The sequence below is a fragment of the Monopterus albus genome, unplaced genomic scaffold (genome assembly GCF_001952655.1).
Source record: "Monopterus albus unplaced genomic scaffold, M_albus_1.0 scaffold69.1, whole genome shotgun sequence".
Taxonomy (NCBI): Eukaryota; Metazoa; Chordata; class Actinopteri; order Synbranchiformes; family Synbranchidae; genus Monopterus; species Monopterus albus.
The window spans coordinates 132,176-152,068 of NW_018127949.1; the positions used below are offsets into that span (position 1 = coordinate 132,176).

Sequence of the window (19,893 nt, forward strand, 5' to 3'; positions counted from 1 at the left end):
CCTCTTTGCTTTTTGCACATTTGAATGCATTGTAAATGGTCATTTTTGCCATTGCAAAATACAGTAAAATATACAAAAAGTGGAGTGTGAATAAACAAATATGCATGTGGAATTTATAACAGCTGAAGGCTTGACACTTAGACAACTGTATGAATGAATGTGAACAGTAAAGTAATTCTTAAATGTTTTGGAATATAATTTAACTGAGAAGCTACTGATCAATTTTGATCAAAAAGGTAATTAATTTAACTGTGACATCAACAGCTTAACCTCCGTATGCTGTCATAGTTGCATTATGTGACAAGTACCAGCAATTTCAATAAATGTACAAGGACTTGTTTTGATGACTTGTACAGGAAAATGTAAAAAATTTGATGTAAAGGGTGAGTTGTTTTAGTAAATATAGTTAATCACCCCCACACATTTGGATCCAGAGAACTAATATACAGTGGGTACGGAAAGTATTCAGACCCCCTTAAAATTTTCACTCTTTGTTATATTGCAGCCATATGCTAAAATCATTTAAGTTCATTTTTTTCCTCATTAATGTACACACAGGTAGGAATGCCAAAGCAACAGCAGCTAATAAATATCAGGTGTTCCAGCTGGTTGTTCAGGTACATCAGTTAAGATGCTGCAACTGACGTACCTCTGGTTGCACATCCACTAGACAGACTTTGTTTTGATCCAAAACCTGGTGAATGGATTCTAGACTGGTGCCATACAGATTATCCTTATACTCCCCATATTCAATAAACCTACAGAAATACAGAAAGATCATTAATTGTTGCAACTGTAACAAATGCATTCACAAGCTGAACAGACTGGCAACAACACGCAATTATAAAATAAAAGACTAACTAATCCCTTTATTATTGACAGATGCCATTGTTCTTCTGTAGCAACTGGAAAAATACTGTATCACTCACTTGCCATTCTGGATATCGGCCTCGAAAGCTTCCCTAGTGATGAAGTGGTACTCCACTCCTTCTCTCTCATGACACTTCCTGGCTCGAGTGGTGTCTTCAGTCCATGTGTTCAGATGCAGCCAGGGAGGAAAAACATTCATGTGTGGGTGTGTAATTGTTATTATGTTATCCTCTAGAGATGCTATGCAAAAATCAATGACAATGCTGACCAGTCCAAAAGAGAAGATACACCACTGATGAGAAAACAGTTAATCCATCCTTCTCAAATAAGACTGGACATGGCTGGTGCAAATACTGCAACAGCATGCTGTAGTTAATCTGTTATGAGAGGCTGTGCATGACAAAAGCCCATGAGATTACATCACCTAGATTAATCTTATTAAAATCATAAATCAACAGCTATACTGCAACAAAGAGCTATTTGGGTGAAAGCCACAGCAACTGCATCTCTAGAACAAATACATGTTTAATAAAAAAAAGTAAACTGACTCACGAGGCACAGCCAAACCATATCGTCGAGGATTCTCAGTGATTACCTTCTGTTTGAGCTCAGTGACACGAGCTCCCAGGGAACCTGTGACATCACAAATAACATAATAAGAAAAAAAAAACACTGTTTTACAAGATGATTGCATGCTGGGAAAATATCTGCAAGCACAACCCCAACAATCTTTTATTTAAATGTCATGCCTAGTGTCATTTATATAGCAAATTGTTTTTCTAACAGTAAGTGCGTATTGTCTCCAGTGTCATCAAAACCCTCTGTGGACTTACCTATCATTACTATGAGGCGAGGCCTCTCACCAGGGCACGGCAGATACTGTGCCACTTCTTCATAAATCAGAAAGTCTGTGCGACTGGCATCTGGATTTTGCGGTTCCTCTGGTGATCCCTGGCGATCTTTCCTGGGACGCAAATTTCTGCGCAGGCTGGCTGTGGTCAAAGACATGCAAGTACTAATGTATGCTGGACCAGAGCTCCATTTGGTATCTAAAGTCTAGCCCAGATCAAGATCATGAGAACTTACAAGTTTATTAAAAAGCTAATTCCATCAATCAGCATTTTTCACCCTCCCTGATTAAAATTCAAATCCTGTACAACACAGACACACTGAACACCACCAGTAGAAATCAGGAAGAGTACCTGAGTAAAAATCCCATGAGAAAGCATGGCCACAGAAGGCAGGTGCTGCCTTACTCTTGGGAGAAACTGCAGCTCATATTAGACCATTTGTTCAACCAGCTTACTGTAAATCTCATCAGCTGAATGCAAGCTTAGAAGCCATGCATGCCGTGTCTACTGCTTCACCACACACAAGCAGAACACTTAGCATGTAGCGTGAAGAAGGGAGGCCTTTTGTGAAGCACAATGAGATTAAATGAGCTGCCACAAAGACACTGTGAGAAGCTCAATGGCCGTAGCATACAGCACAAAACACCTGCCAGAGCAACAAGCACGTTCACTCGTAACTGAGGTCATGAAAACAGACCCACTACAAACACACTGCCACTTATTAACTCCTGACACAAAAAAGCAGCGACTTAAAGCAGAACAACTAAATCAGCCGAGCTGAAAATTGGGTGATACTTCTCACAGATACTACACGGTGGTATTTGTTTGTATGTCAGCCAATGAGAAAACAAGATAATGCAGTAGAGAAAATCCAGAGATTTACAGAGATAATTCAGAAATCATGTCACCCAGTGGTGGAAAGTAACTAAGTACATTCATTCAAGTACTGTACTTAAGTACAACTTTGAGGTATCTGTACTTTACTTGAATATTTAGATTTTTATGTTCTTTCATACTTCACTACATTTTAGAGGCAAATATAATATATTATAACTTACTGAATTACATTCAGGTTAAAATGGAAATGGTAATGCTTTCAGGCAATTATCACACAGAGGCACAATCCCATTAAATCAAGCTGCGAGGAGACCTCTAACTGGGCTGTGAGCACCTCAGTAGGTGAGATGAACACAGTGTCAGTGTGTGGTTCTCTTAAAGAGAAAGTGCACTGTGGTGAGGTGTTGCATTCAAAGAACACACCAGTGACTCCAGCTGTTTGTTGTTTTTTTTGCCCTAATCCAAAAATACAAACCAAAGCAACACAAAACAATCCACTATACAACCTCAATATCTACTCACAATTTCTAAATGAAGGGATGGATTAGCACACACACAGCAGAAAGGTGATGTTGCAGTGATTGATCATGCCTCCTCACCTATATCCTTTCCATTCAGAGCACTTTGACAGTCTTCTGTAGATTGTCAAGCAGGAAGAAAAGATGGTACTTCAATGTCAGAACACAGCAGGTTGAGTACAGTTAAATACTAGGGCAAGGTTTTATGGGTATAGAAGTAAATGTCGAGGCAAACAGGTGTAGAATGTGAGGGGGAAACATGCGCCAGAACTTGTGTTTTTGTCTGTTTCAGGTGGGCTACTGAGAAATTCAGACATGAAAGCATGTGGTCTGTCCAGGGAGGGAATGTATTTAAACTAGTGATGGCGGAAGCGAGGCTTTCCAGAACTTTGAACCATTTGCTTCGAAAAATGGATGGTTGTTTTGAAACATTTGAATCACCCACGCTGGTGACATCTGCTAGGCAAATGCCCGTAAACACAATAGAAACTGCCAATATGGCATTTCAATAATTCAGAACAGATATTTTTCATAGATGCATAGATTTTTTTTATAATTTTGTGAATGTAGTGGCAAACTGGACCTTGATGGGGGAAGAAAACCCCACAAAATCTGACCATTTTCATTGACTTTTGTGTTAATGGGACATGGCACAACACGAATCACTGACTAGTTTTTCCAGGTAGTGTAACTGTCAACTGAATCAACTGACTGAAGATCGGCAGTTGTATGTTCCATCAGCCCCTAGTGGCGAACAGTCAAAATATGAAACGTTTCATGAACCAGTGTGAAACAATAAATTAAATTGGCCACTTTGATACACAGCCCGAAGCGTGTTGATACAATGTTTCGAGTCCACCCATCACTAGTTCTAACTTGAGGGTTCGTCTACATACCTTTCTCAGCACGATCATCTGAGGTTAGCAATGCAAGGAATAATGCAGAGTATCACTGTAGAGAGTGACAGAGTATTATAACCACCATCCTCCTAAACATGATTATGAAACATTTCAATTCACCACAGGACTTAAACATCATCCTAAAAATGTAATATCTAAACTATGTGTGTGCTTTAGAAATCTTATGTGTCCTTTGGGCTTTAACCCAATTCATTGTTTTTGTACTCCAACATTTTTTACATTTACTTTTAAAAAACATTATTAAACTCCATCTTTTAAGCTGGTTTAGCTTTCATGCAGATAATGTAGCTAAAAGAAATGACATACAGTATCTTAACAACCACCTGTTCTTTTTCAATCTACTGTTTCATTTTTTTACCTTTTAATATTAAATTAGGACAATGAATGGATTCTCCCTTGTTTACATAATCTCTATTTTTTGGTTAGATTATATTTAATCCACAATACAAGCTTTATCTGTAGATGTAAGCTTCTTGTACATTTATGGTTATGGAAGACTATGTGTGACTGCAGAGGAAACATAGTCTTACATGTAGGAGCTTTGATTGACACAGAAGTAGGGAAGGAACCCATTTTCATCCTGTATCTCAGGCGTCTTGGAAGAAGAAGGAAAAAAAGATCCATGTGTTATCTGAAAAAGGCAAGGAGTTATTTGGCAGCTAAACTGATGTTGACTACCTCTCCTGGAACTGTATGGAGGGGATGAGGGCGGCGCGTAGGTTAGAGTCACCCACCCTCTTGGCCTGCCACCAGGTGGAGTCCTCCTGGCTCACTACCTGAAGAATGTCCCCCCTTTTGAAAGGAAGTCCTGCCTCTTGGCATGGCGTGGCCTTGTCCTCAAAGGGCGTGTAGTCAAACAAAGCCCGAAGGTAGACCTGGAGGGAGTGTTAACTTTAAAAGCAGTAGTTTAATATTTTTGGAAATACGCTTTTTTTTTCCTTGCTGAGAGTTAGATAAGATCGATGCTACTCTCCTGTTTGTTATATACAGTATGAAGCTACACCCAGCAGCTGGTTAAGATGGGAACAGGGATACAGCATGCTTGGCCGCTCCCTGTGGCACCCTCATAAAACCACAAGTTGCTTTTTAAACCAAATAAAACAGCACATCTTAATTAGTTCACCTGAGTGGTGCTGGCAAGGAACATTTTGTTAACTGGCCAGAGCCAGGCTAGCAATTTCCTCCCGTTTTCAGTCTGTATGCTAAGATAAAGCAACCGACTGGCCTCATTGCTGAAAGCCTTTGAAAAGTGTTGATACAAATTTTTGCTGAATAAAACTTTGATGGCACAAAGTCTTACAATGAATTTACCAAAAATATTAAATATATATTTTAAGTCAGGCAAATGCGGTAATGTTAGTTGTAAAATGTTTATGTAATTGTATCAAAAACTTCTATAATATCTCCAGTACTATTATTATTCAAGACCTCAGAAACTTGGTTAATCCATCATTTTATTCTCTGCTAATTATCAAGATCTAGGTTGCGTTTAATAATAAAAAATATTAGGAATTACTGTTAAACAAAAAATACTTAGATTGTACTTTGTGAACACAGCAGAAACTCTGAATTTTCCTAACTCTCAGCAAGAAAGCAAATAATCTTATTATCCAAAATCCATTAATACATTTATTAAGAGATAATTTCTGCTGTTTCTACTGAGAGCATCTGTGACGGTGAATGCAAGTCATTAATAAATTCAACAATGCCACAAAAATGTAATAAAAACATGACTGAATCAGTTAAAAGAAAAATAGTTGCCCAGTTTTGGTGCATGGGAGAAAATGGCTGGTGACCAACTAGAAAATCGGTTGTATATTTAGACAAAGTGCTCACCTTGCTTTCCTTCAGTTTGTCTTCTTCAACAACAGCTGGGATGATTTTCAGGGTGATGGAGTCCTGTGACTGGGACTGATCAAAAACATCAGAGCAGCATCGTCATCCATAGTAACCATCCGTGAATAATCATACAGTATCTGAAACAACATGACCCCATGTGCAAAACCTGTTCCTTACCAGAATCTGACTGATTTCATCTGGCCTTTTGTGGGTTATCAGATTTCCATTAACCTCTCGGAGCTCATCCCCCACATGCACCAGACCTGAGAACACAAACGCAACACACAGCCACCAAATAAGTCTACTGAAAACAATTTTGTTGCCTTGGAAAATAAAGCCAAGGAAAACCCCAGCATGTGCAGTACCAGTCAATATTTTTAGAGCATGAGGCTCTGATGTTCAACGTTTTCTGTGGGCATAAAGTCGATAACATCTCCATGGCAACAGCTAAGAGCAGCCCTTTTGTAATCTCAAAATATGCAATCCCGTGGCGCTAATCTCAAGGATTTGATCTCTGCTGACAGTTTATGGAGTTACACAACGTAATCTCCTCACTTCTCTCCCACTATATCAGTAATGGTAAGAAGATCCCGTTGGGTAGGAAGGTCAGCATATAGTAAGAACAGAGATGATTTCACTGTCTCTACAGTTGATTATGTGCTTATGACACTTTGTTGCAGTAAAGCCCCCGTTTGCGTTTTTCCCCCCGGAGATAATAAAGGAATATAACTGACATTTGAATTATGATTAATGACTTGTGAGCCCTGTCTCACCACTGCGATCAGCTGCCCCTCCCCTCATGATTCTGGCCACGATTACAGCTCCTGTCGCCTCATTTCGCCGAATAGTCGCCCCCTGGTGGAAAAGCCACAACAGTACATTAGACCTCCAAACACAGATTCAATCTTCAGTTTAGTGACTGGGTAATCCTCTGACAGGCTGCAGAGATCAATAACCTTTCAAAGTAAAAGCTGAACTTCTGTGTGACTAGAGAACCTGATATCTGATTAGCAAAATCACCTTGCTGTTTATATGTAGCTCAGTGGGCTACACATAATAAGATGGCTGCATGCGGTCACATTTCTGCAGCACAGCTCCCTACACTTTTCCTCATTTAGAGATTATTCCATTGCATACTTTATAAACAATTAAAAATTCAATGGAATAGCATGGCATTTTGGGAAATATACACTTTTTTTCTTGCCAGGAGTTAAATTAGAAAACAGATAGCACGATATATAAAGCTATAGCCAGGAGACAGTTATCTTAGCATAAAGACTGGACACAGGTACCAACTGTAGTCAAATGTAATCCTGACCAATTAACAAGTCTATTTTTCTTTTGCTTTAAGGACAACCTTGAGAATGGATTTTTATAGCATCACACAGTAACACACATTCACACCCTGGTGATTTCTACAGCCTCAAAGCTGCTCCATTAAAATAGACAGAATATCAAAGCCTCACTTGAGGGCATAAGAACAGTAATCACCGAAGGGAAGGGACAGCGCTTATTTTGTCATGTCTTTAGGTTTGACGTGACTCTCACCAGTGGTTCCTTGTTCTTCACCAGGCGGACAATCTTCACCGACTCCTCCTCCAGGTCGTCATCCAGATCCTCCGGCAGTGGCGGCAACACCGGGTCAAAGTTCTTTTGAGCCACTGTGTCGTGAGCTGACAGCACTGCCTGTACAAGCCATTTACAAACCAACAGAGAAGAAACTGCTCAGATAACTAAGATGCAAGAAAGCAATAAAGACAATAAAAGAATAAAAGATATACAAAAATTCCCGTAAAACAAAACAGAGAAAACCATGTATGCAACAAGAAACAAGAGAAATGTCTCCTGGCTAAATGAGCACCAGTTTCACAGCCGTCATCTTGCCACACTTCCCAGAAATCCAATAAACTGAACATAATCACTTGATAAACGTCATTAAGAAGTCTTGTCTGCGTTTGATGACTGGGCCAGGAGCCAGCAGTGATAAGAAGCAGTGATATTAAAGAGCTCAAAATCAATAAAAGAGCCTCTGGGTCAAAAGGAAAGAGACACTGTCAAGCATTAGTACGCGATGAAAAAGACTGTGTGTGTGTGTGTGTGTGTGTGTGTGTGTACCTTGAGGTGAGGAGCACTCAGCAGGAGCAGCAGTTCTCTCTCATCCTCCTCCATTGGTCCATTCTGAAGCTCCTCTGCCAGCTGACGATGTAAATCAGAAATATTAAAATTAAAATATTTGACATCTCATAAAATGAACTTTAGAAAATTACAATAAATATTTACTTATACTTAAACTATTCAGCTTCAGTTTGGCCTAAAATACTGAGGAAAATGAGCCATTGCACATACATCTTCTGCCAGACAGGAGGCGCTGTGAAGAACTGGAGTTGGGCTCTGTTTCTCATACTGTTTTAGTTTCTCATGGATCTGTGATATTCAGTACAACAAATGAAAAGACAGGCAAAATGTATGGATACGCACAAACAAAAATCAACTTCAGTGTTTCCCATACATTGAGTTATAATGTCAACACTCACCGCCACACATTGATTTTCTATTTCTTATATTTTAAATCTTATTTGAACGTAGTGCTGTGCGCAGTACATACTGTATATTCACTCAGTCCCTTCGTTCCCTGCTCTATATCTAGCACATGACAATGGGCTGTCTGAACAGCTTCTCCTCTCTGCGTTTGTTATTTTAACATAACACTGTCAATCGGTGGAGATCCAACTTTTCTAATTTTAAAAAGCTGTGATAATGCTGTCAAATTTGTGAGCAATTTTTGTAATTGAAGCACATAGAGCAGTTTTTGTATTTACAGTATGTACAGTATTTGTTGCACTTTTTTACACACTACCAACTGAGTGCACTTTCTTTGTTTTGTTTCGTTTTTACATTTTGCTCTTAAAGGACAGAAAACAGCATGTTGCTGGAACATCCTTTGTCAAACAGGATTTGTAGGCCAGAAATCAAAAATATTAAGAAGTCACTTCTACTAAAACATATCTGCTCTACCTTCATGAGGTAACCAAGGCCTTTCTCACTGAAGACGTCTCTGAGGAAGACCAAGTCCTCCTCCTGGTCGGCATCAGGGTGCAGCCGAGAGGTAAGAAGGGCCAGAGTCTCATGCAGCCCTGGGATATCATGTAAACACATTGAATAATCTCCCAGAAACGTTCTTTAAGCCAACTATATGTTTGGTGCATTAGCACACGCATTATATTTCATTAAATATAAAGCATGAGAATGAACAAGCAGCAACATATGTCAGGCTGTACCTGTGCTTGGAGACACAATGGGCATGGCTTCAATCATTCAGAGGAGGCACAAGGGTGCGGAGAGAGGAGGGGACAAGGAGGGAGGGAAAACAGAGCCGGTGAGTTGTCTCAAAGTCTCTCCTAGCTTTCCTTATGTTCCTGATGTATGCTGGGAAAAAAAATGACAGACACTGAACTGGAAGCCAAAAACAACTACATTTGACAACATGCATTAATATTAATACATAAATGTATTCATTAACGTTTCTTAGAATTGGTGATCACCTTTACAATTTAATCTTCATGATCCTTAATTTTTTGTTTCACTGGATTATATAATTAATGTAAAACTACAGGATTGAATTTGAGACATATTTTAACGGATATTTAAATCTTTTCCATGCTGGTAGGCACATTAAAAAGTTAGGAACTGTCACAAAAAATTAGAATCTGAGCTTGTGTGATGCCATCACTGACATGTAAATATATCAGCCAAGCAGCCATTCTTCGACAGTGATAGACTTTCAATATAATTAATAGCTGCTCTCATTACTGAAGGCACAAAGCATTCATTTCATTTCCAACTATGTGCCTGTCACACTAGAGGAACGTGAGGTCAGGTAATAGAATTCTAAGTAAAGCAGTGGAGTAGAAAACAACACGTGATGACAGAGCTTTTGTGCCTAAACTGTAAGCAAAATGTTCATTATCTCAAGGAGGAACCTGCTCGTTAGCTCAGAGGACAGAATTTGCTGTTAGCTCCAGTAATTTGGTCGCAGCTCTTGAGTTTATGATGGCTGCAGATGCTTTTAAATGGAAACTGCAGGAATAAAATGGCAGTATTTAGGTCAGACAGTTCACCGTTATAATGTTCAGTTAACATTATATAAGGTTTCGTGTTTCCAAGTGGTTAGAGTTTTAGTTATGCTTATAATTTTCTAGAGAACAGGACACCCATCTTGTTTGTCACCATGGCAACACTATATTACAGCGATTCCCTCTGTGTACAGAGATGCTTATCTCAGAGATAATTTAAACTATATTTGACTTGTCACGTCTTTCAAATTTTGTTCAGAGATTTTTTTTTTCTCCCAGCAGGATCTCAGAATCCAAAATCAATTATGTGGTTTGTCAGTCACAGCTCAGATTTCTTACTACCTAGTAAAGACATGGGGTTACTTACAAAGCTCTACTAAAAGCGTACACTTGCTGGGCACTCTAGGGACGCATCAGGATTAATAAGCCATCATTGTTGGTCACCACGGGCAACAGATGCAACGTGATTTTGTAATCATTGTAATAATTGTACATAAAATAGCTCATATTTAATTTGTATATATGTACATATTTAGAAATAAATGGTTGTTTGTCTTCCTGTTTCTTACTTGTTATTCAGTTTTTTTCTGTTTTATTTGGTGCACATCGGGGGCATTTGAGCTGGAGTCAAATTTCTTGTGTTTTAACATACTTCGCAGTGAAGTTTATGATTGATTGACTACGGCTAAGATTGGTCCAAATAATCAATGAACAGGAAACCTGGGCAAAAGGGTTGATCATTTATTAATAGCTTTTCTGATAATCAAAGTGGGCATGCTAAGTACAGCAATACATATTTATATATAAATTTGTATTTATAACATACATGTAGGTAGGTACACACAGACAATTTATCCAGCCAAAGTGATAAACTTTCTCCAGTTTCAGCTTCCAAACTTGAGGATTTATTGCTTTTCTTTTTTTTTAATTATTGAAAATTAAATATTGTTGGCTGGACAAAACAAGCCAGATGTGGTCTTAGGAGATTTTATAGGTTCATTGAAAAAGCTGATTAATAAATCAGAAATAGAGCCAAGCCTCAAGTTATTTCAAAGACATTAACAGAAAACATGTTACTGTCAGAGACAAATGAAAGAGGACAACGCTGCCCGTGGTTTAAACTGAGCATGAACAGTTTCTGGCATTACATCATTCGGTGTATCACTACAATTTAAAGCATAAGGGAACACTTCTTAAGACAGTATCAAGTCTCTGTGCACTGGTTAGATCATCATACAGATTCTAATGAACAGGCCCTGCAGCAGCACATCGGGTGTGTTCTGCCAGCCCACCTGCTCTACCCCCACCAACGCAGCGGGAGCCTGTGGTTATAAAATGCCAGTTGAACATACAGCAGTGTGTGTGCATGTATACTTATCCTACACACACGCCTTCTACTTGTGGCATTCATGAGAACAGTTACCCACCTCATTCATCTAATTTCCAAAGCAGGTCACTCAACCTGGCTCATTGTTCGTCACCTGATGGGGATGTTGGCAGCCCACCAAGTTACCAAGCCTTCATCAAAGGGATTTACTGTTAAGACTAATGAATGGAGACATCTAACAGACTCAAATTTTTCATGATTTGCCGATTTATATTTACAGAAATCAAATGCATGAACATTTTTAATGAATACAACACAGCAGAATTTCTACTTTCCACCAGCTTTTAAAGATATCGTATGTCATATATTATCAAAACAAGCCATTTAGAGCTGTCTTACCTTAATTATTCATCATGGTTGGTCACTTTATTGTCATATTCCCCCCACTGGCCTGGGGAAAACATACCAGCTTCCAAGAAAACTGCTAGTTTGAGAAAACGCTGACTGAAAACAGGATGGTGCCCAAGTGGCAATTAAAATGGACAGCACAGCACAAACAGGTCTTTGTTTAGCTGGCGACAAGTATTCATAAAGCTCGGAGCTAAAACGCTTACAGTGTAATGCATTTAATTGTGCCTCAGTCTGCATAATGGCAGTGGGAAAACAACCTGTTTAAGCTGCTCTGCAATGTGCTGTTACACATTATAACCGACTGCCTGTTCCATGTTGCTGTAGTCATGTCATTATTACAAACCTGTGAAAATGACTTTCCATACAATGTACCAGAGCAAAAGCAGATCCATAAATCATCTGCATCTCTTCTTTTTTAGTTAAAATATATATCATTTTAAAGGAGCAGTGAGACAATTTGGGAAATATGCTTATTAGAGTTAACAACAAATTCAACAAACGACTACACATCCATGGGGGATCATCGCTAGAGCGTGACATGACTCATCTCTCTCCATCAGTGATCATCAATAATAATAGTCGCTGATTGATTCCGTTTAATGCCACACCACCACCAGCTTGTCTGTCCTTTCACTCAGCAGCATATTGACAAGTAGCACTTTAAAAAAAAATCCATTATACACATTATCAGGGAGAAACACATTTTGCTAAGCCAAATGATTCATACAGCTTCAGCTAACCACATGCTCGTTTGTCTGTTCCTCTATCAGCAGGATATCTAGCAAAACAATTCGCAGCAAAGAAATAAACGCTCATATGTTTGTGACCAGATGTGGGGCTGAGCCTATCTCTCAAATGCATTCATTTTCACAAGAGACATAGCTTTTATTACATCCAAATGTAGTTGAATTATCATTCAACATTCAATTTAAAAACATGTTAAAATTAACTGTGTTGCCGCCTGCTGTCCATCACACAACCCCACTCCACCGAGAACCTTTAACTCAAAACAACAAAGTGAACAGTTCTGGGCTACAACATCCTTTCGCCTCCTCCCTGAACACATGGCCCACACTGACCTGCTTCGTTCTCTTCCTCTCCCCAGCTAACTCCCATCCTCTAATTACAAGAGGCTGTGAGGAGCTTAGAACCAACATCTTAGTTTTTTCTCTTGCTCACTCACTGGGTCCATTGCCTAAACACTTCAGGTTCCCACTGGCCATACGGTGGCATTATCTAACCTTGTTAATTTAAGCCAACGGCGCTCACAGCTGTGTGCATCACTGAGGATTTCACTGAACACAATAAAGCAGATTAGAAAAGACTGGTAGATTAGAAGAGAAACTGAACAGCAGCATGGAGGAGGCACTAAATGCTTTTCACTACAGCTTTTATAATGAAGCAATTAACTGGTATGTCCTGGACTTATTAGACTGGCAAAGAAAGAAGACTCGAGGAAGTTACCAACAAGTCTTCAAAAAAGTGAGTTGTTGGTTTTAGAAAGTTTAAACAAACTAAATATTAAACATGTGTTGGTGAGCTTGGAGCTTTAGAGGTGTTGGCAAGCTGAATTTATTAACACTGAATGGAGCCAGGCTAGCTGCTGCTGTTTCCAACTAACCACAGACAGCGTAGTCTGCTAACTTTTACCTGGGTGACCTTAAGTCAGGTCAACTAATTATTTTTTTACAGCCTGTTCTTTCACAACCTCTTCATGCAAAGTTCATTTAAAAATGAATAATTCATAATTTGTTGACACAAAGTTCTTTTTAATCACCATGCTTCAACTCAAGGACACTTAAACTCGCCTGGTGTCTCCTTAAACTAGTACAATACTATATTAAAAACTATTTTTTCTTCAGAGTTTTGACCTTGTGGTAATCACTTGATCTTGTTTACTACTGGCTCACTCGTATTGTCATTTACTGCATCTCATGTCAATGCAGGGCCTCTGAGGCAGCTGTGCTTTATTGTTTCGTTATTGGCTTTTAATATTATTTTTCCATGTTTCTCTTCATAGTTTTCCCTGGGCCGCTGGCGCTCACATGACTGCGCTGGCTCAAGGCAACATTTCATATTCACATAGCTCTTCTTTACACCTCAGATACTGTGCATCATGGAGCAGTGAGGTTTATGGCTGACAGTAAAATCCTCAGTAACTGCTCCTTTTTATGTGTTGACAGATTGAGTTTTCCACTGGTTAACCCCGTCCCTGGCGTCTCTCCGCCTCTGTCATTTATCGTCACAAAATTTGCAGATTGAGACAAACTTATTCATCCTACTACTAGACTGGGGACCGGCACAATCTACATTGTGCACGGCTTAGCTTTATGTCACTATCCTCTCTCCTCACATACACAAACATGCATGCATGCATGCCACCTGTTTGCCTGACTTCTTTGCTGTTGGATGAGTCCTGGGGGGTTGACAGAGATCACCAGAGGTCACCAACAACATGCTGCTGATGCCATCTGTCCACTACTCTGTGTCTCTGTGTGTGTGTGTGTGTGTGTGTGTGTGTGTGGTCCACTCATGACCTGTGATGCCACACACATGGCTAATCTTGCATGTTTGGATATGACAGATTTCGTTCCAATATCGTTCGTTGCAAAAAAAAGTTGCCTGCTGTACATTTTTTAAAAGGACTATGATAATCTGCACTGTAGTATTACCTTGAAACATTGCTTCTCATTTCAAAAATGAAAAACGTTGTTCTCTTTACAAAATGGAAAACAAAAGAAGGCTCATGTAATCTATCAAATGCCAAAAAAATGTTCAGTACTCATCAGAGCCTTTCTTTATACGTTGGTTTGCTCAACCAAGTCCAAAACCCAAAGATAGCCCTACAAAACTGCTTAGGTCTTACTTGCGCTTGGATAAAAATGTTAGAAAATAAAATGTAGTACAGACGAGCTCAGAGACCAGACGGCTCGTATGAAGAACATTTCAAAACACCCAGATACAGCAGGACTCACCATTAGTGTTGGGAGATAGATTTGTCTGTCTCTGAGGAGAGGGATCCCACATTTGTGTGCAAACAGGGCAGCGTCACTTTCACTGTGCAGTTGGAGAATTACAACAGCCAAATAGGTATTAGGGGCAGAGGAGGACTTTGGCATGACAGCTGATAAAGTGCCAGTCTGGCTGTTAGGGAGCCAGACGTTAGAGGCTTTTGACTGGTGAGTGATGTTAAACTCCCGGTGAGCTGGCAATGATGTGTGCAAATGCTTAGGAAAAACAGTGAAAAAGACACACAGTAGCTATGATTGCTGTCATTTTGCATCTCTTCTGGTTGTTTTGTATCTTTTTGCAACTCTCTGTGGTCCTTTTGTGTATTGAGGTCTTTTTTTTGCCCCATGCTTTGTGGTCATTCTGTGTCCTGTGAGGCTGTTTGTCTCTCTGACCTTTGACTTTATATCCAGGAATCTTAACTGTTGCTTCAAAGAGAAGCTCAGCAGCAAGGACAGCTACTAAATGCTCATCTAGAAACTTTGTCCTCTCACCAAACAATTCACATAACATTAAGAACAACTTCATTTCCCCCTAAATCAGAACGAGTAAAAATGAGCTTCGTCCACTAAAACCTCAGTGTCTGACCCTGACAGTCACTGAATTTCTTTGCATCTCCTGAAAGTAAATAAAGCCATTAACCAGAGCCTCTCAGCCCTGCAGCAAAGCATGACCAGGTCCTTACTAAACGCCTGTCCTGTCAGCCTCCACTCACTGGGGTCACTAATAACTGTGCTGTTAGTATTGATCACTTTTCCACTGTTATTAAACAGAAGATGAATGATAATGTTTGGTCCTTTATGAACATATAGTGTTGTCGTCCAGCCCAGAGGAGGTCGCAATCAATTACTATTGATACCCACTCCTAATTAAAATGTGAAGACATGATTTCCTCTGGAATGTGCTTATAAAAAGCCTCCCATCCAAATATGATTTTCATAAAGCTTTTGCGCAAAGTGAGAACGAGGCTGAGTCTAAATTTGTGTCAATTCAAATTAAACGAGGGCAGCTGGAGTTTCATTTTTCTGTCGCTCTCGCTCTAAACACACTGAAAAATGCACAGTGAAGAAAGGAGCGTCCTTACCTTGCTCAGGGTCCCCTCAGCCCCTGCGTGCGCGCTCCTTACTGTCTTCCGTCTCTAAGCCCGACACCGCTTCTGTTACATCAGCTGTGCCTCTGTTTGTGTTTTCACTTTCCTTCCTCTTGGCGTGTTCGTCGTCGCTCGCTCTCCATGCTGCCTTCAGGTGCTCTTCGTAAAACTCTAAATCCAAGATTCACACGCTGTGATGCTGCTGTTTGAGAGAGATTAGTTGGGCGGAATTAAGGAAGGGAAATGTACAGAAGATAAAGAATGGACGGCCAGAGAAGTTAAACGATCTACAGAGAAAATATTTACAGTAGAAAATGTTTGATCTGGGACCTACTGACAGGTTGATCCAGCCACAGCACTATTAGGCACTGATTCAATGCACTTGTGGTTGGCAGGTCTTTTTTCACAGATGAAAATTTGACTTGTCATAACAGGAAAAGCACAAGTATAAATAATGAAATTAATCTTCTTTTCTTTCCAGGTGCATGCTGGATCACTGTCACACTTAAATACAACAGAGCCACCATTAAAGTTAAAGGTGAAATCAGTGCTTTTCTTAATATGTTATATGAATTTCTGACGTCCCATGAAAGCAGCACCAGTCCACACATGCTGGAGGGTGTATGTTTCTCAGGTCCACCCCTCTAAAAGCCATCTTTTGCTGTTCATCTCTCCCTCCATGTCTGTGCCCCTCAGTGAGTGGTACAGTACATGTTTTGGCTGCTGGTCAGAGATGCCTTGCTTATCCATCACTGTCTGGTTTGGGTCGGCAACTAAACAGGACAGGAAAAGACTCCAGCAGACAGTCAGGACTGCAGAAAGACTCACTGGTGCAAGCCTGGCCTCCATGGAGGACCTGTACATCTCATGGGTCAAAAGGAGGGCAGAGATCTTTGCAGACCTCTCACACCTTGGACATGAACTGTTTGAACTCCTCCCCTCTGTACGGCGCTACAGGTCACTTTACACCAAGACAACCAGACACAAGGGCTGTTTCTTCCCCCCAGACCATCACTTCTATTTACTCGCTCCCTCTTTCTGCTTTATACCACTTTTCTTTTTTCCTTTGCTGGTTGGCCTAGCTGTTACAAGCTCTAAGAGACTATAATGTGCTCAGACAGTGTGTGAAGGAGAAGAGAGAAGCAGAATCATTGTTGTTACCCTGTGATCACAGTCTCAAATTGGGTCTCTCTGTGTGATTAAATGGATGTCAGAGCATTTCATCTTAGTTCAGTGGGCCAAACACAGTAGCTGGGGATCAGAGTCCTATCTGTGATGAGTGGATTACACCAGACACCACCTCAGTCTTTTAGTAAGGACAGCTTCTCCTGTGACATCACACAAAGCAAGGTAAAAGTGGGTTTAGGTGCCAGAAAAACAGTAAGAACATTTTTGCAAACTAATCCTAAACATAGTGTTAATCAGTTATTTGAGTATCATATTCGTTACAGTAAAATCATGTCTGTACGATTATTTTTGTACAAACAGCTACATTAAAATGAAAACTCAGTATGTAGGTGACAAAAATATAGATTTTTCTACACATTGTCTTGATTGTCCTAGGTGTATTCGTGTCTGAAATGCTGTGTTTGTTGGTATTTCAACATCCTGAATGAGGTTTCAGCCTTCAAATGTAGTCTGAGGTCACATCTAATGTCAGGCCCAGGAGAAGGCACATGTGTGTGTCCCTGTTAGAAAACACAATGATTAACAAAAATGGCAGCAGTGAGCAAATGCTGGTTTGTGTCATATGTCAAAATGTCATATATTTAAACTCCATCTTGCATTTTCAGCCATTTTGTAAATGAAAAATGTACATCTGACCCTGACCAATGTCATATTACATCATTTACATAAAGATGTGAATTGCTACTAATAGTGTAGCTAGACAAAGCTTTCAAAGAGACACTATAGTAAAATTAGAAACCATGGCTCACAATAAAATCCATCCAGTTACAATAAATCAAGAATGATGGATTGTTTTTTTAGACATTTAACATGTCCTTTCTTTCTCCCTCGGACATTCAATCTGACCTCTCTATCTTATCATTCTCACCATGTATGTGGACTTTGTGAAAGATGCCAAACTGTCAACACCAGTGGGTTCTAACGGCTGTGAAAAAGAAGAAATAAAATGCTTCAGAAACCTCATGCACTCAAAGCTTCCACTGCCTTGACATCTACTTGATCAAACAGCCCTCTCCTGACATTGTTAGATGTTTCATTTCAAAGCTTTTCTTGCACACATCCAACAGTGAGAGCATGTAATTATGAATGTTTTCAGATATTGAGCAGTAAACATTGTGAAAAATGTGACACGTGTTTCCATGGCTACCTGTGCGCTCCAAGCAGCTGGTTGTGCAGAAGTGATGGCAGCATCTTTTATCTCTGAGCTGTAAGCTGGGTTCTCCAAAGCCCCCCACAATGGCCAAAAGGTGGAAAAATTCAACTGGAATCAAATTCCAGTCCTGATGTTCAGTCACTAATAACTGGACAGCTGCATATGGGAAATGAGGTGTACTCTTAAATGATTAGTGACATAGACAATAAGACTTATTATTTGACAGGTCTGGACATGCAAAGCCCAGAGCTATAGAGAGCACAATACAGGGTGCAAAGCTGCAGACAAATCTGTATCTATGTTCATCTTCAATAAACCAATTAAGGATTTTGAATGACATATGTGCACTTTTTTTCTTTGCATCATTTGGTTCTAAACTCTACAAGTGCAGTATTTGTTACAGCTCAGCCTTCACATGACAACACATCTGCCCACACACAAGCACTGGCTCCAGTCTTGCTCGTCACTTTGGTCGATGCAGTCGTTGGTGAAATCACAACGGGCCCACTGGGGAATACAGCAGTAGTTTGTCCTGCAGGAGAACTCAGTTTCCTCATCACACTTGTAGTCCAGACCCACCAAACTGAGAAACAAAGACTGACATGACACATGAGGAAAGAAGTGAGAATGATGACTGAGAGTAAGGCAAGGAAAATAACAAAGAAAAAGCCACAAGGTGACAAGAGAATAAAATATGAGAAATGATGAGGAACAAGTAAGACAGAGCAAGACAGATGGTGAGTAAGAGTAGAAGGAAGATAATGAGAGGAGAGAACATAGTTTGTGCCACTTAAAAACAACATTATGTTCAACATGACATCATTAAGTCACTCAGCTTCCTTTAAGGACACGGCTGGGTCCACACTGATTATATATAATTGAAAAACAAATCTATGCTTGATTAAACTGTCAGCTCTGCTCCGCCACAATGCACTACAATCATCTGCTACAGTAGTAGCTTTCTTTTTGTGCTCATAGACACAAGTAGCAGGAAAATCAAACCGTTTGACCTGTAATTAAGGATGTCACAGATTCAATTCCTGTCACAGCCACTGAAAAAGACATGATACATCTCTTCTAGCTCACATAATGTGGATAAGATCAGCGATTTAAGTCACTTACTGCAACATTTTATTGTTTGTGTCTGAATTTAATTTAGTATTGCCCTCCTTACTGCTGGAAAACACATTATATGTTTAAGCCTTTAAAGCATTTCCCTCTGTTTTCGATAACATGTCATCAAATTGTAGTAAACGTCATCTTAACCCTGTAGACTGTTAGTTTAACGTGGGCGCCCTCCAGTGGTAAAACAAAAAAACCTTTGGGTTTAAAGCAGCACCAATTACTGTATTTTGTAAGTGAAAATCCACTATATAAAAAGATATCAGGATTAAAATGTCCTAATTGCTACTGTAACACAACATTTATAAAATTCTGACCTTTCTTCTTAGTTATCCTCCTCTTTATTAAAAAAATCCAAGACAAATCATAAGTGATGGAAAGTGCTTTATTTTAAAAGAGTGTTCAATATGTTTAAATATTTATAGTTCCAAGAAATTAAATATTACATGATAATATGAGTGATCCATAAAAACCAACCAATATGGTAAAATATTTCAGTATAAATCAGTCATGGAAGAGGTTAAACATTAATAAAATAGATACTCAGTTATATAAATAGATATTGAAAAGGTTCTGTCTAGTAAACATTTTACACATAATTATATTAAAATATGTCTTGATTTGGAGGAAGAAGTCATTAAATCTTATCATATTAAAGAAAATCACCTCATTTACACAAACTGAG

At 39.5% G+C, this 19,893-nt stretch overlaps 1 protein-coding gene across 5 annotated transcripts; it reads right to left on the reverse strand.

Annotated features, from left to right (window-relative positions):
• Positions 1 to 586: 586 nt before the first annotated feature.
• LOC109963059 (MAGUK p55 subfamily member 3-like) lies at positions 587 to 15,876 on the reverse strand. 5 transcript variants are annotated; one of them, XM_020605313.1, is made up of 18 exons: positions 15,740 to 15,876; positions 9,114 to 9,140; positions 8,851 to 8,969; positions 8,182 to 8,259; positions 7,951 to 8,031; positions 7,384 to 7,521; positions 6,609 to 6,690; positions 6,013 to 6,098; positions 5,833 to 5,907; positions 4,675 to 4,871; positions 4,527 to 4,591; positions 3,973 to 3,990; positions 3,158 to 3,193; positions 2,073 to 2,138; positions 1,704 to 1,862; positions 1,423 to 1,503; positions 930 to 1,023; positions 587 to 758 (listed from the first exon to the last, which is right to left on the reverse strand). In XM_020605313.1, exons 2-18 carry the CDS (start codon positions 9,136 to 9,138, stop codon positions 623 to 625), a joined length of 1,536 nt encoding a protein of 511 aa, XP_020460969.1. In that variant the 5' UTR covers positions 9,139 to 9,140; positions 15,740 to 15,876; the 3' UTR covers positions 587 to 622. The 5 variants fall into 5 exon arrangements, with proteins under 5 accessions (XP_020460969.1, XP_020460967.1, XP_020460968.1 ...); XM_020605311.1 differs by having other exon boundaries at positions 9,114 to 9,261; XM_020605312.1 differs by lacking the exon at positions 15,740 to 15,876 and adding an exon at positions 11,635 to 15,733 and having other exon boundaries at positions 9,114 to 11,426.
• Between the last annotated feature and the right edge of the window lie 4,017 nt (positions 15,877 to 19,893).

Excerpts from the sequence above, each read along its gene's own strand:
- LOC109963059 (XM_020605311.1), bottom strand. The coding sequence starts at position 9,150 with ATGATTGAAGCCATGCCCATTGTGTCTCCAAGCACAG. Across the intron at positions 8,032-8,181 it reads CCTCCTGTCTGGCAGAAGAT|CTGGCAGAGGAGCTTCAGAA; the intron begins GTATGTGCAATG and ends TTACATCGTCAG. Across the intron at positions 1,504-1,703 it reads TCGCCTCATAGTAATGATAG|GTTCCCTGGGAGCTCGTGTC; the intron begins GTAAGTCCACAG and ends GTGATGTCACAG.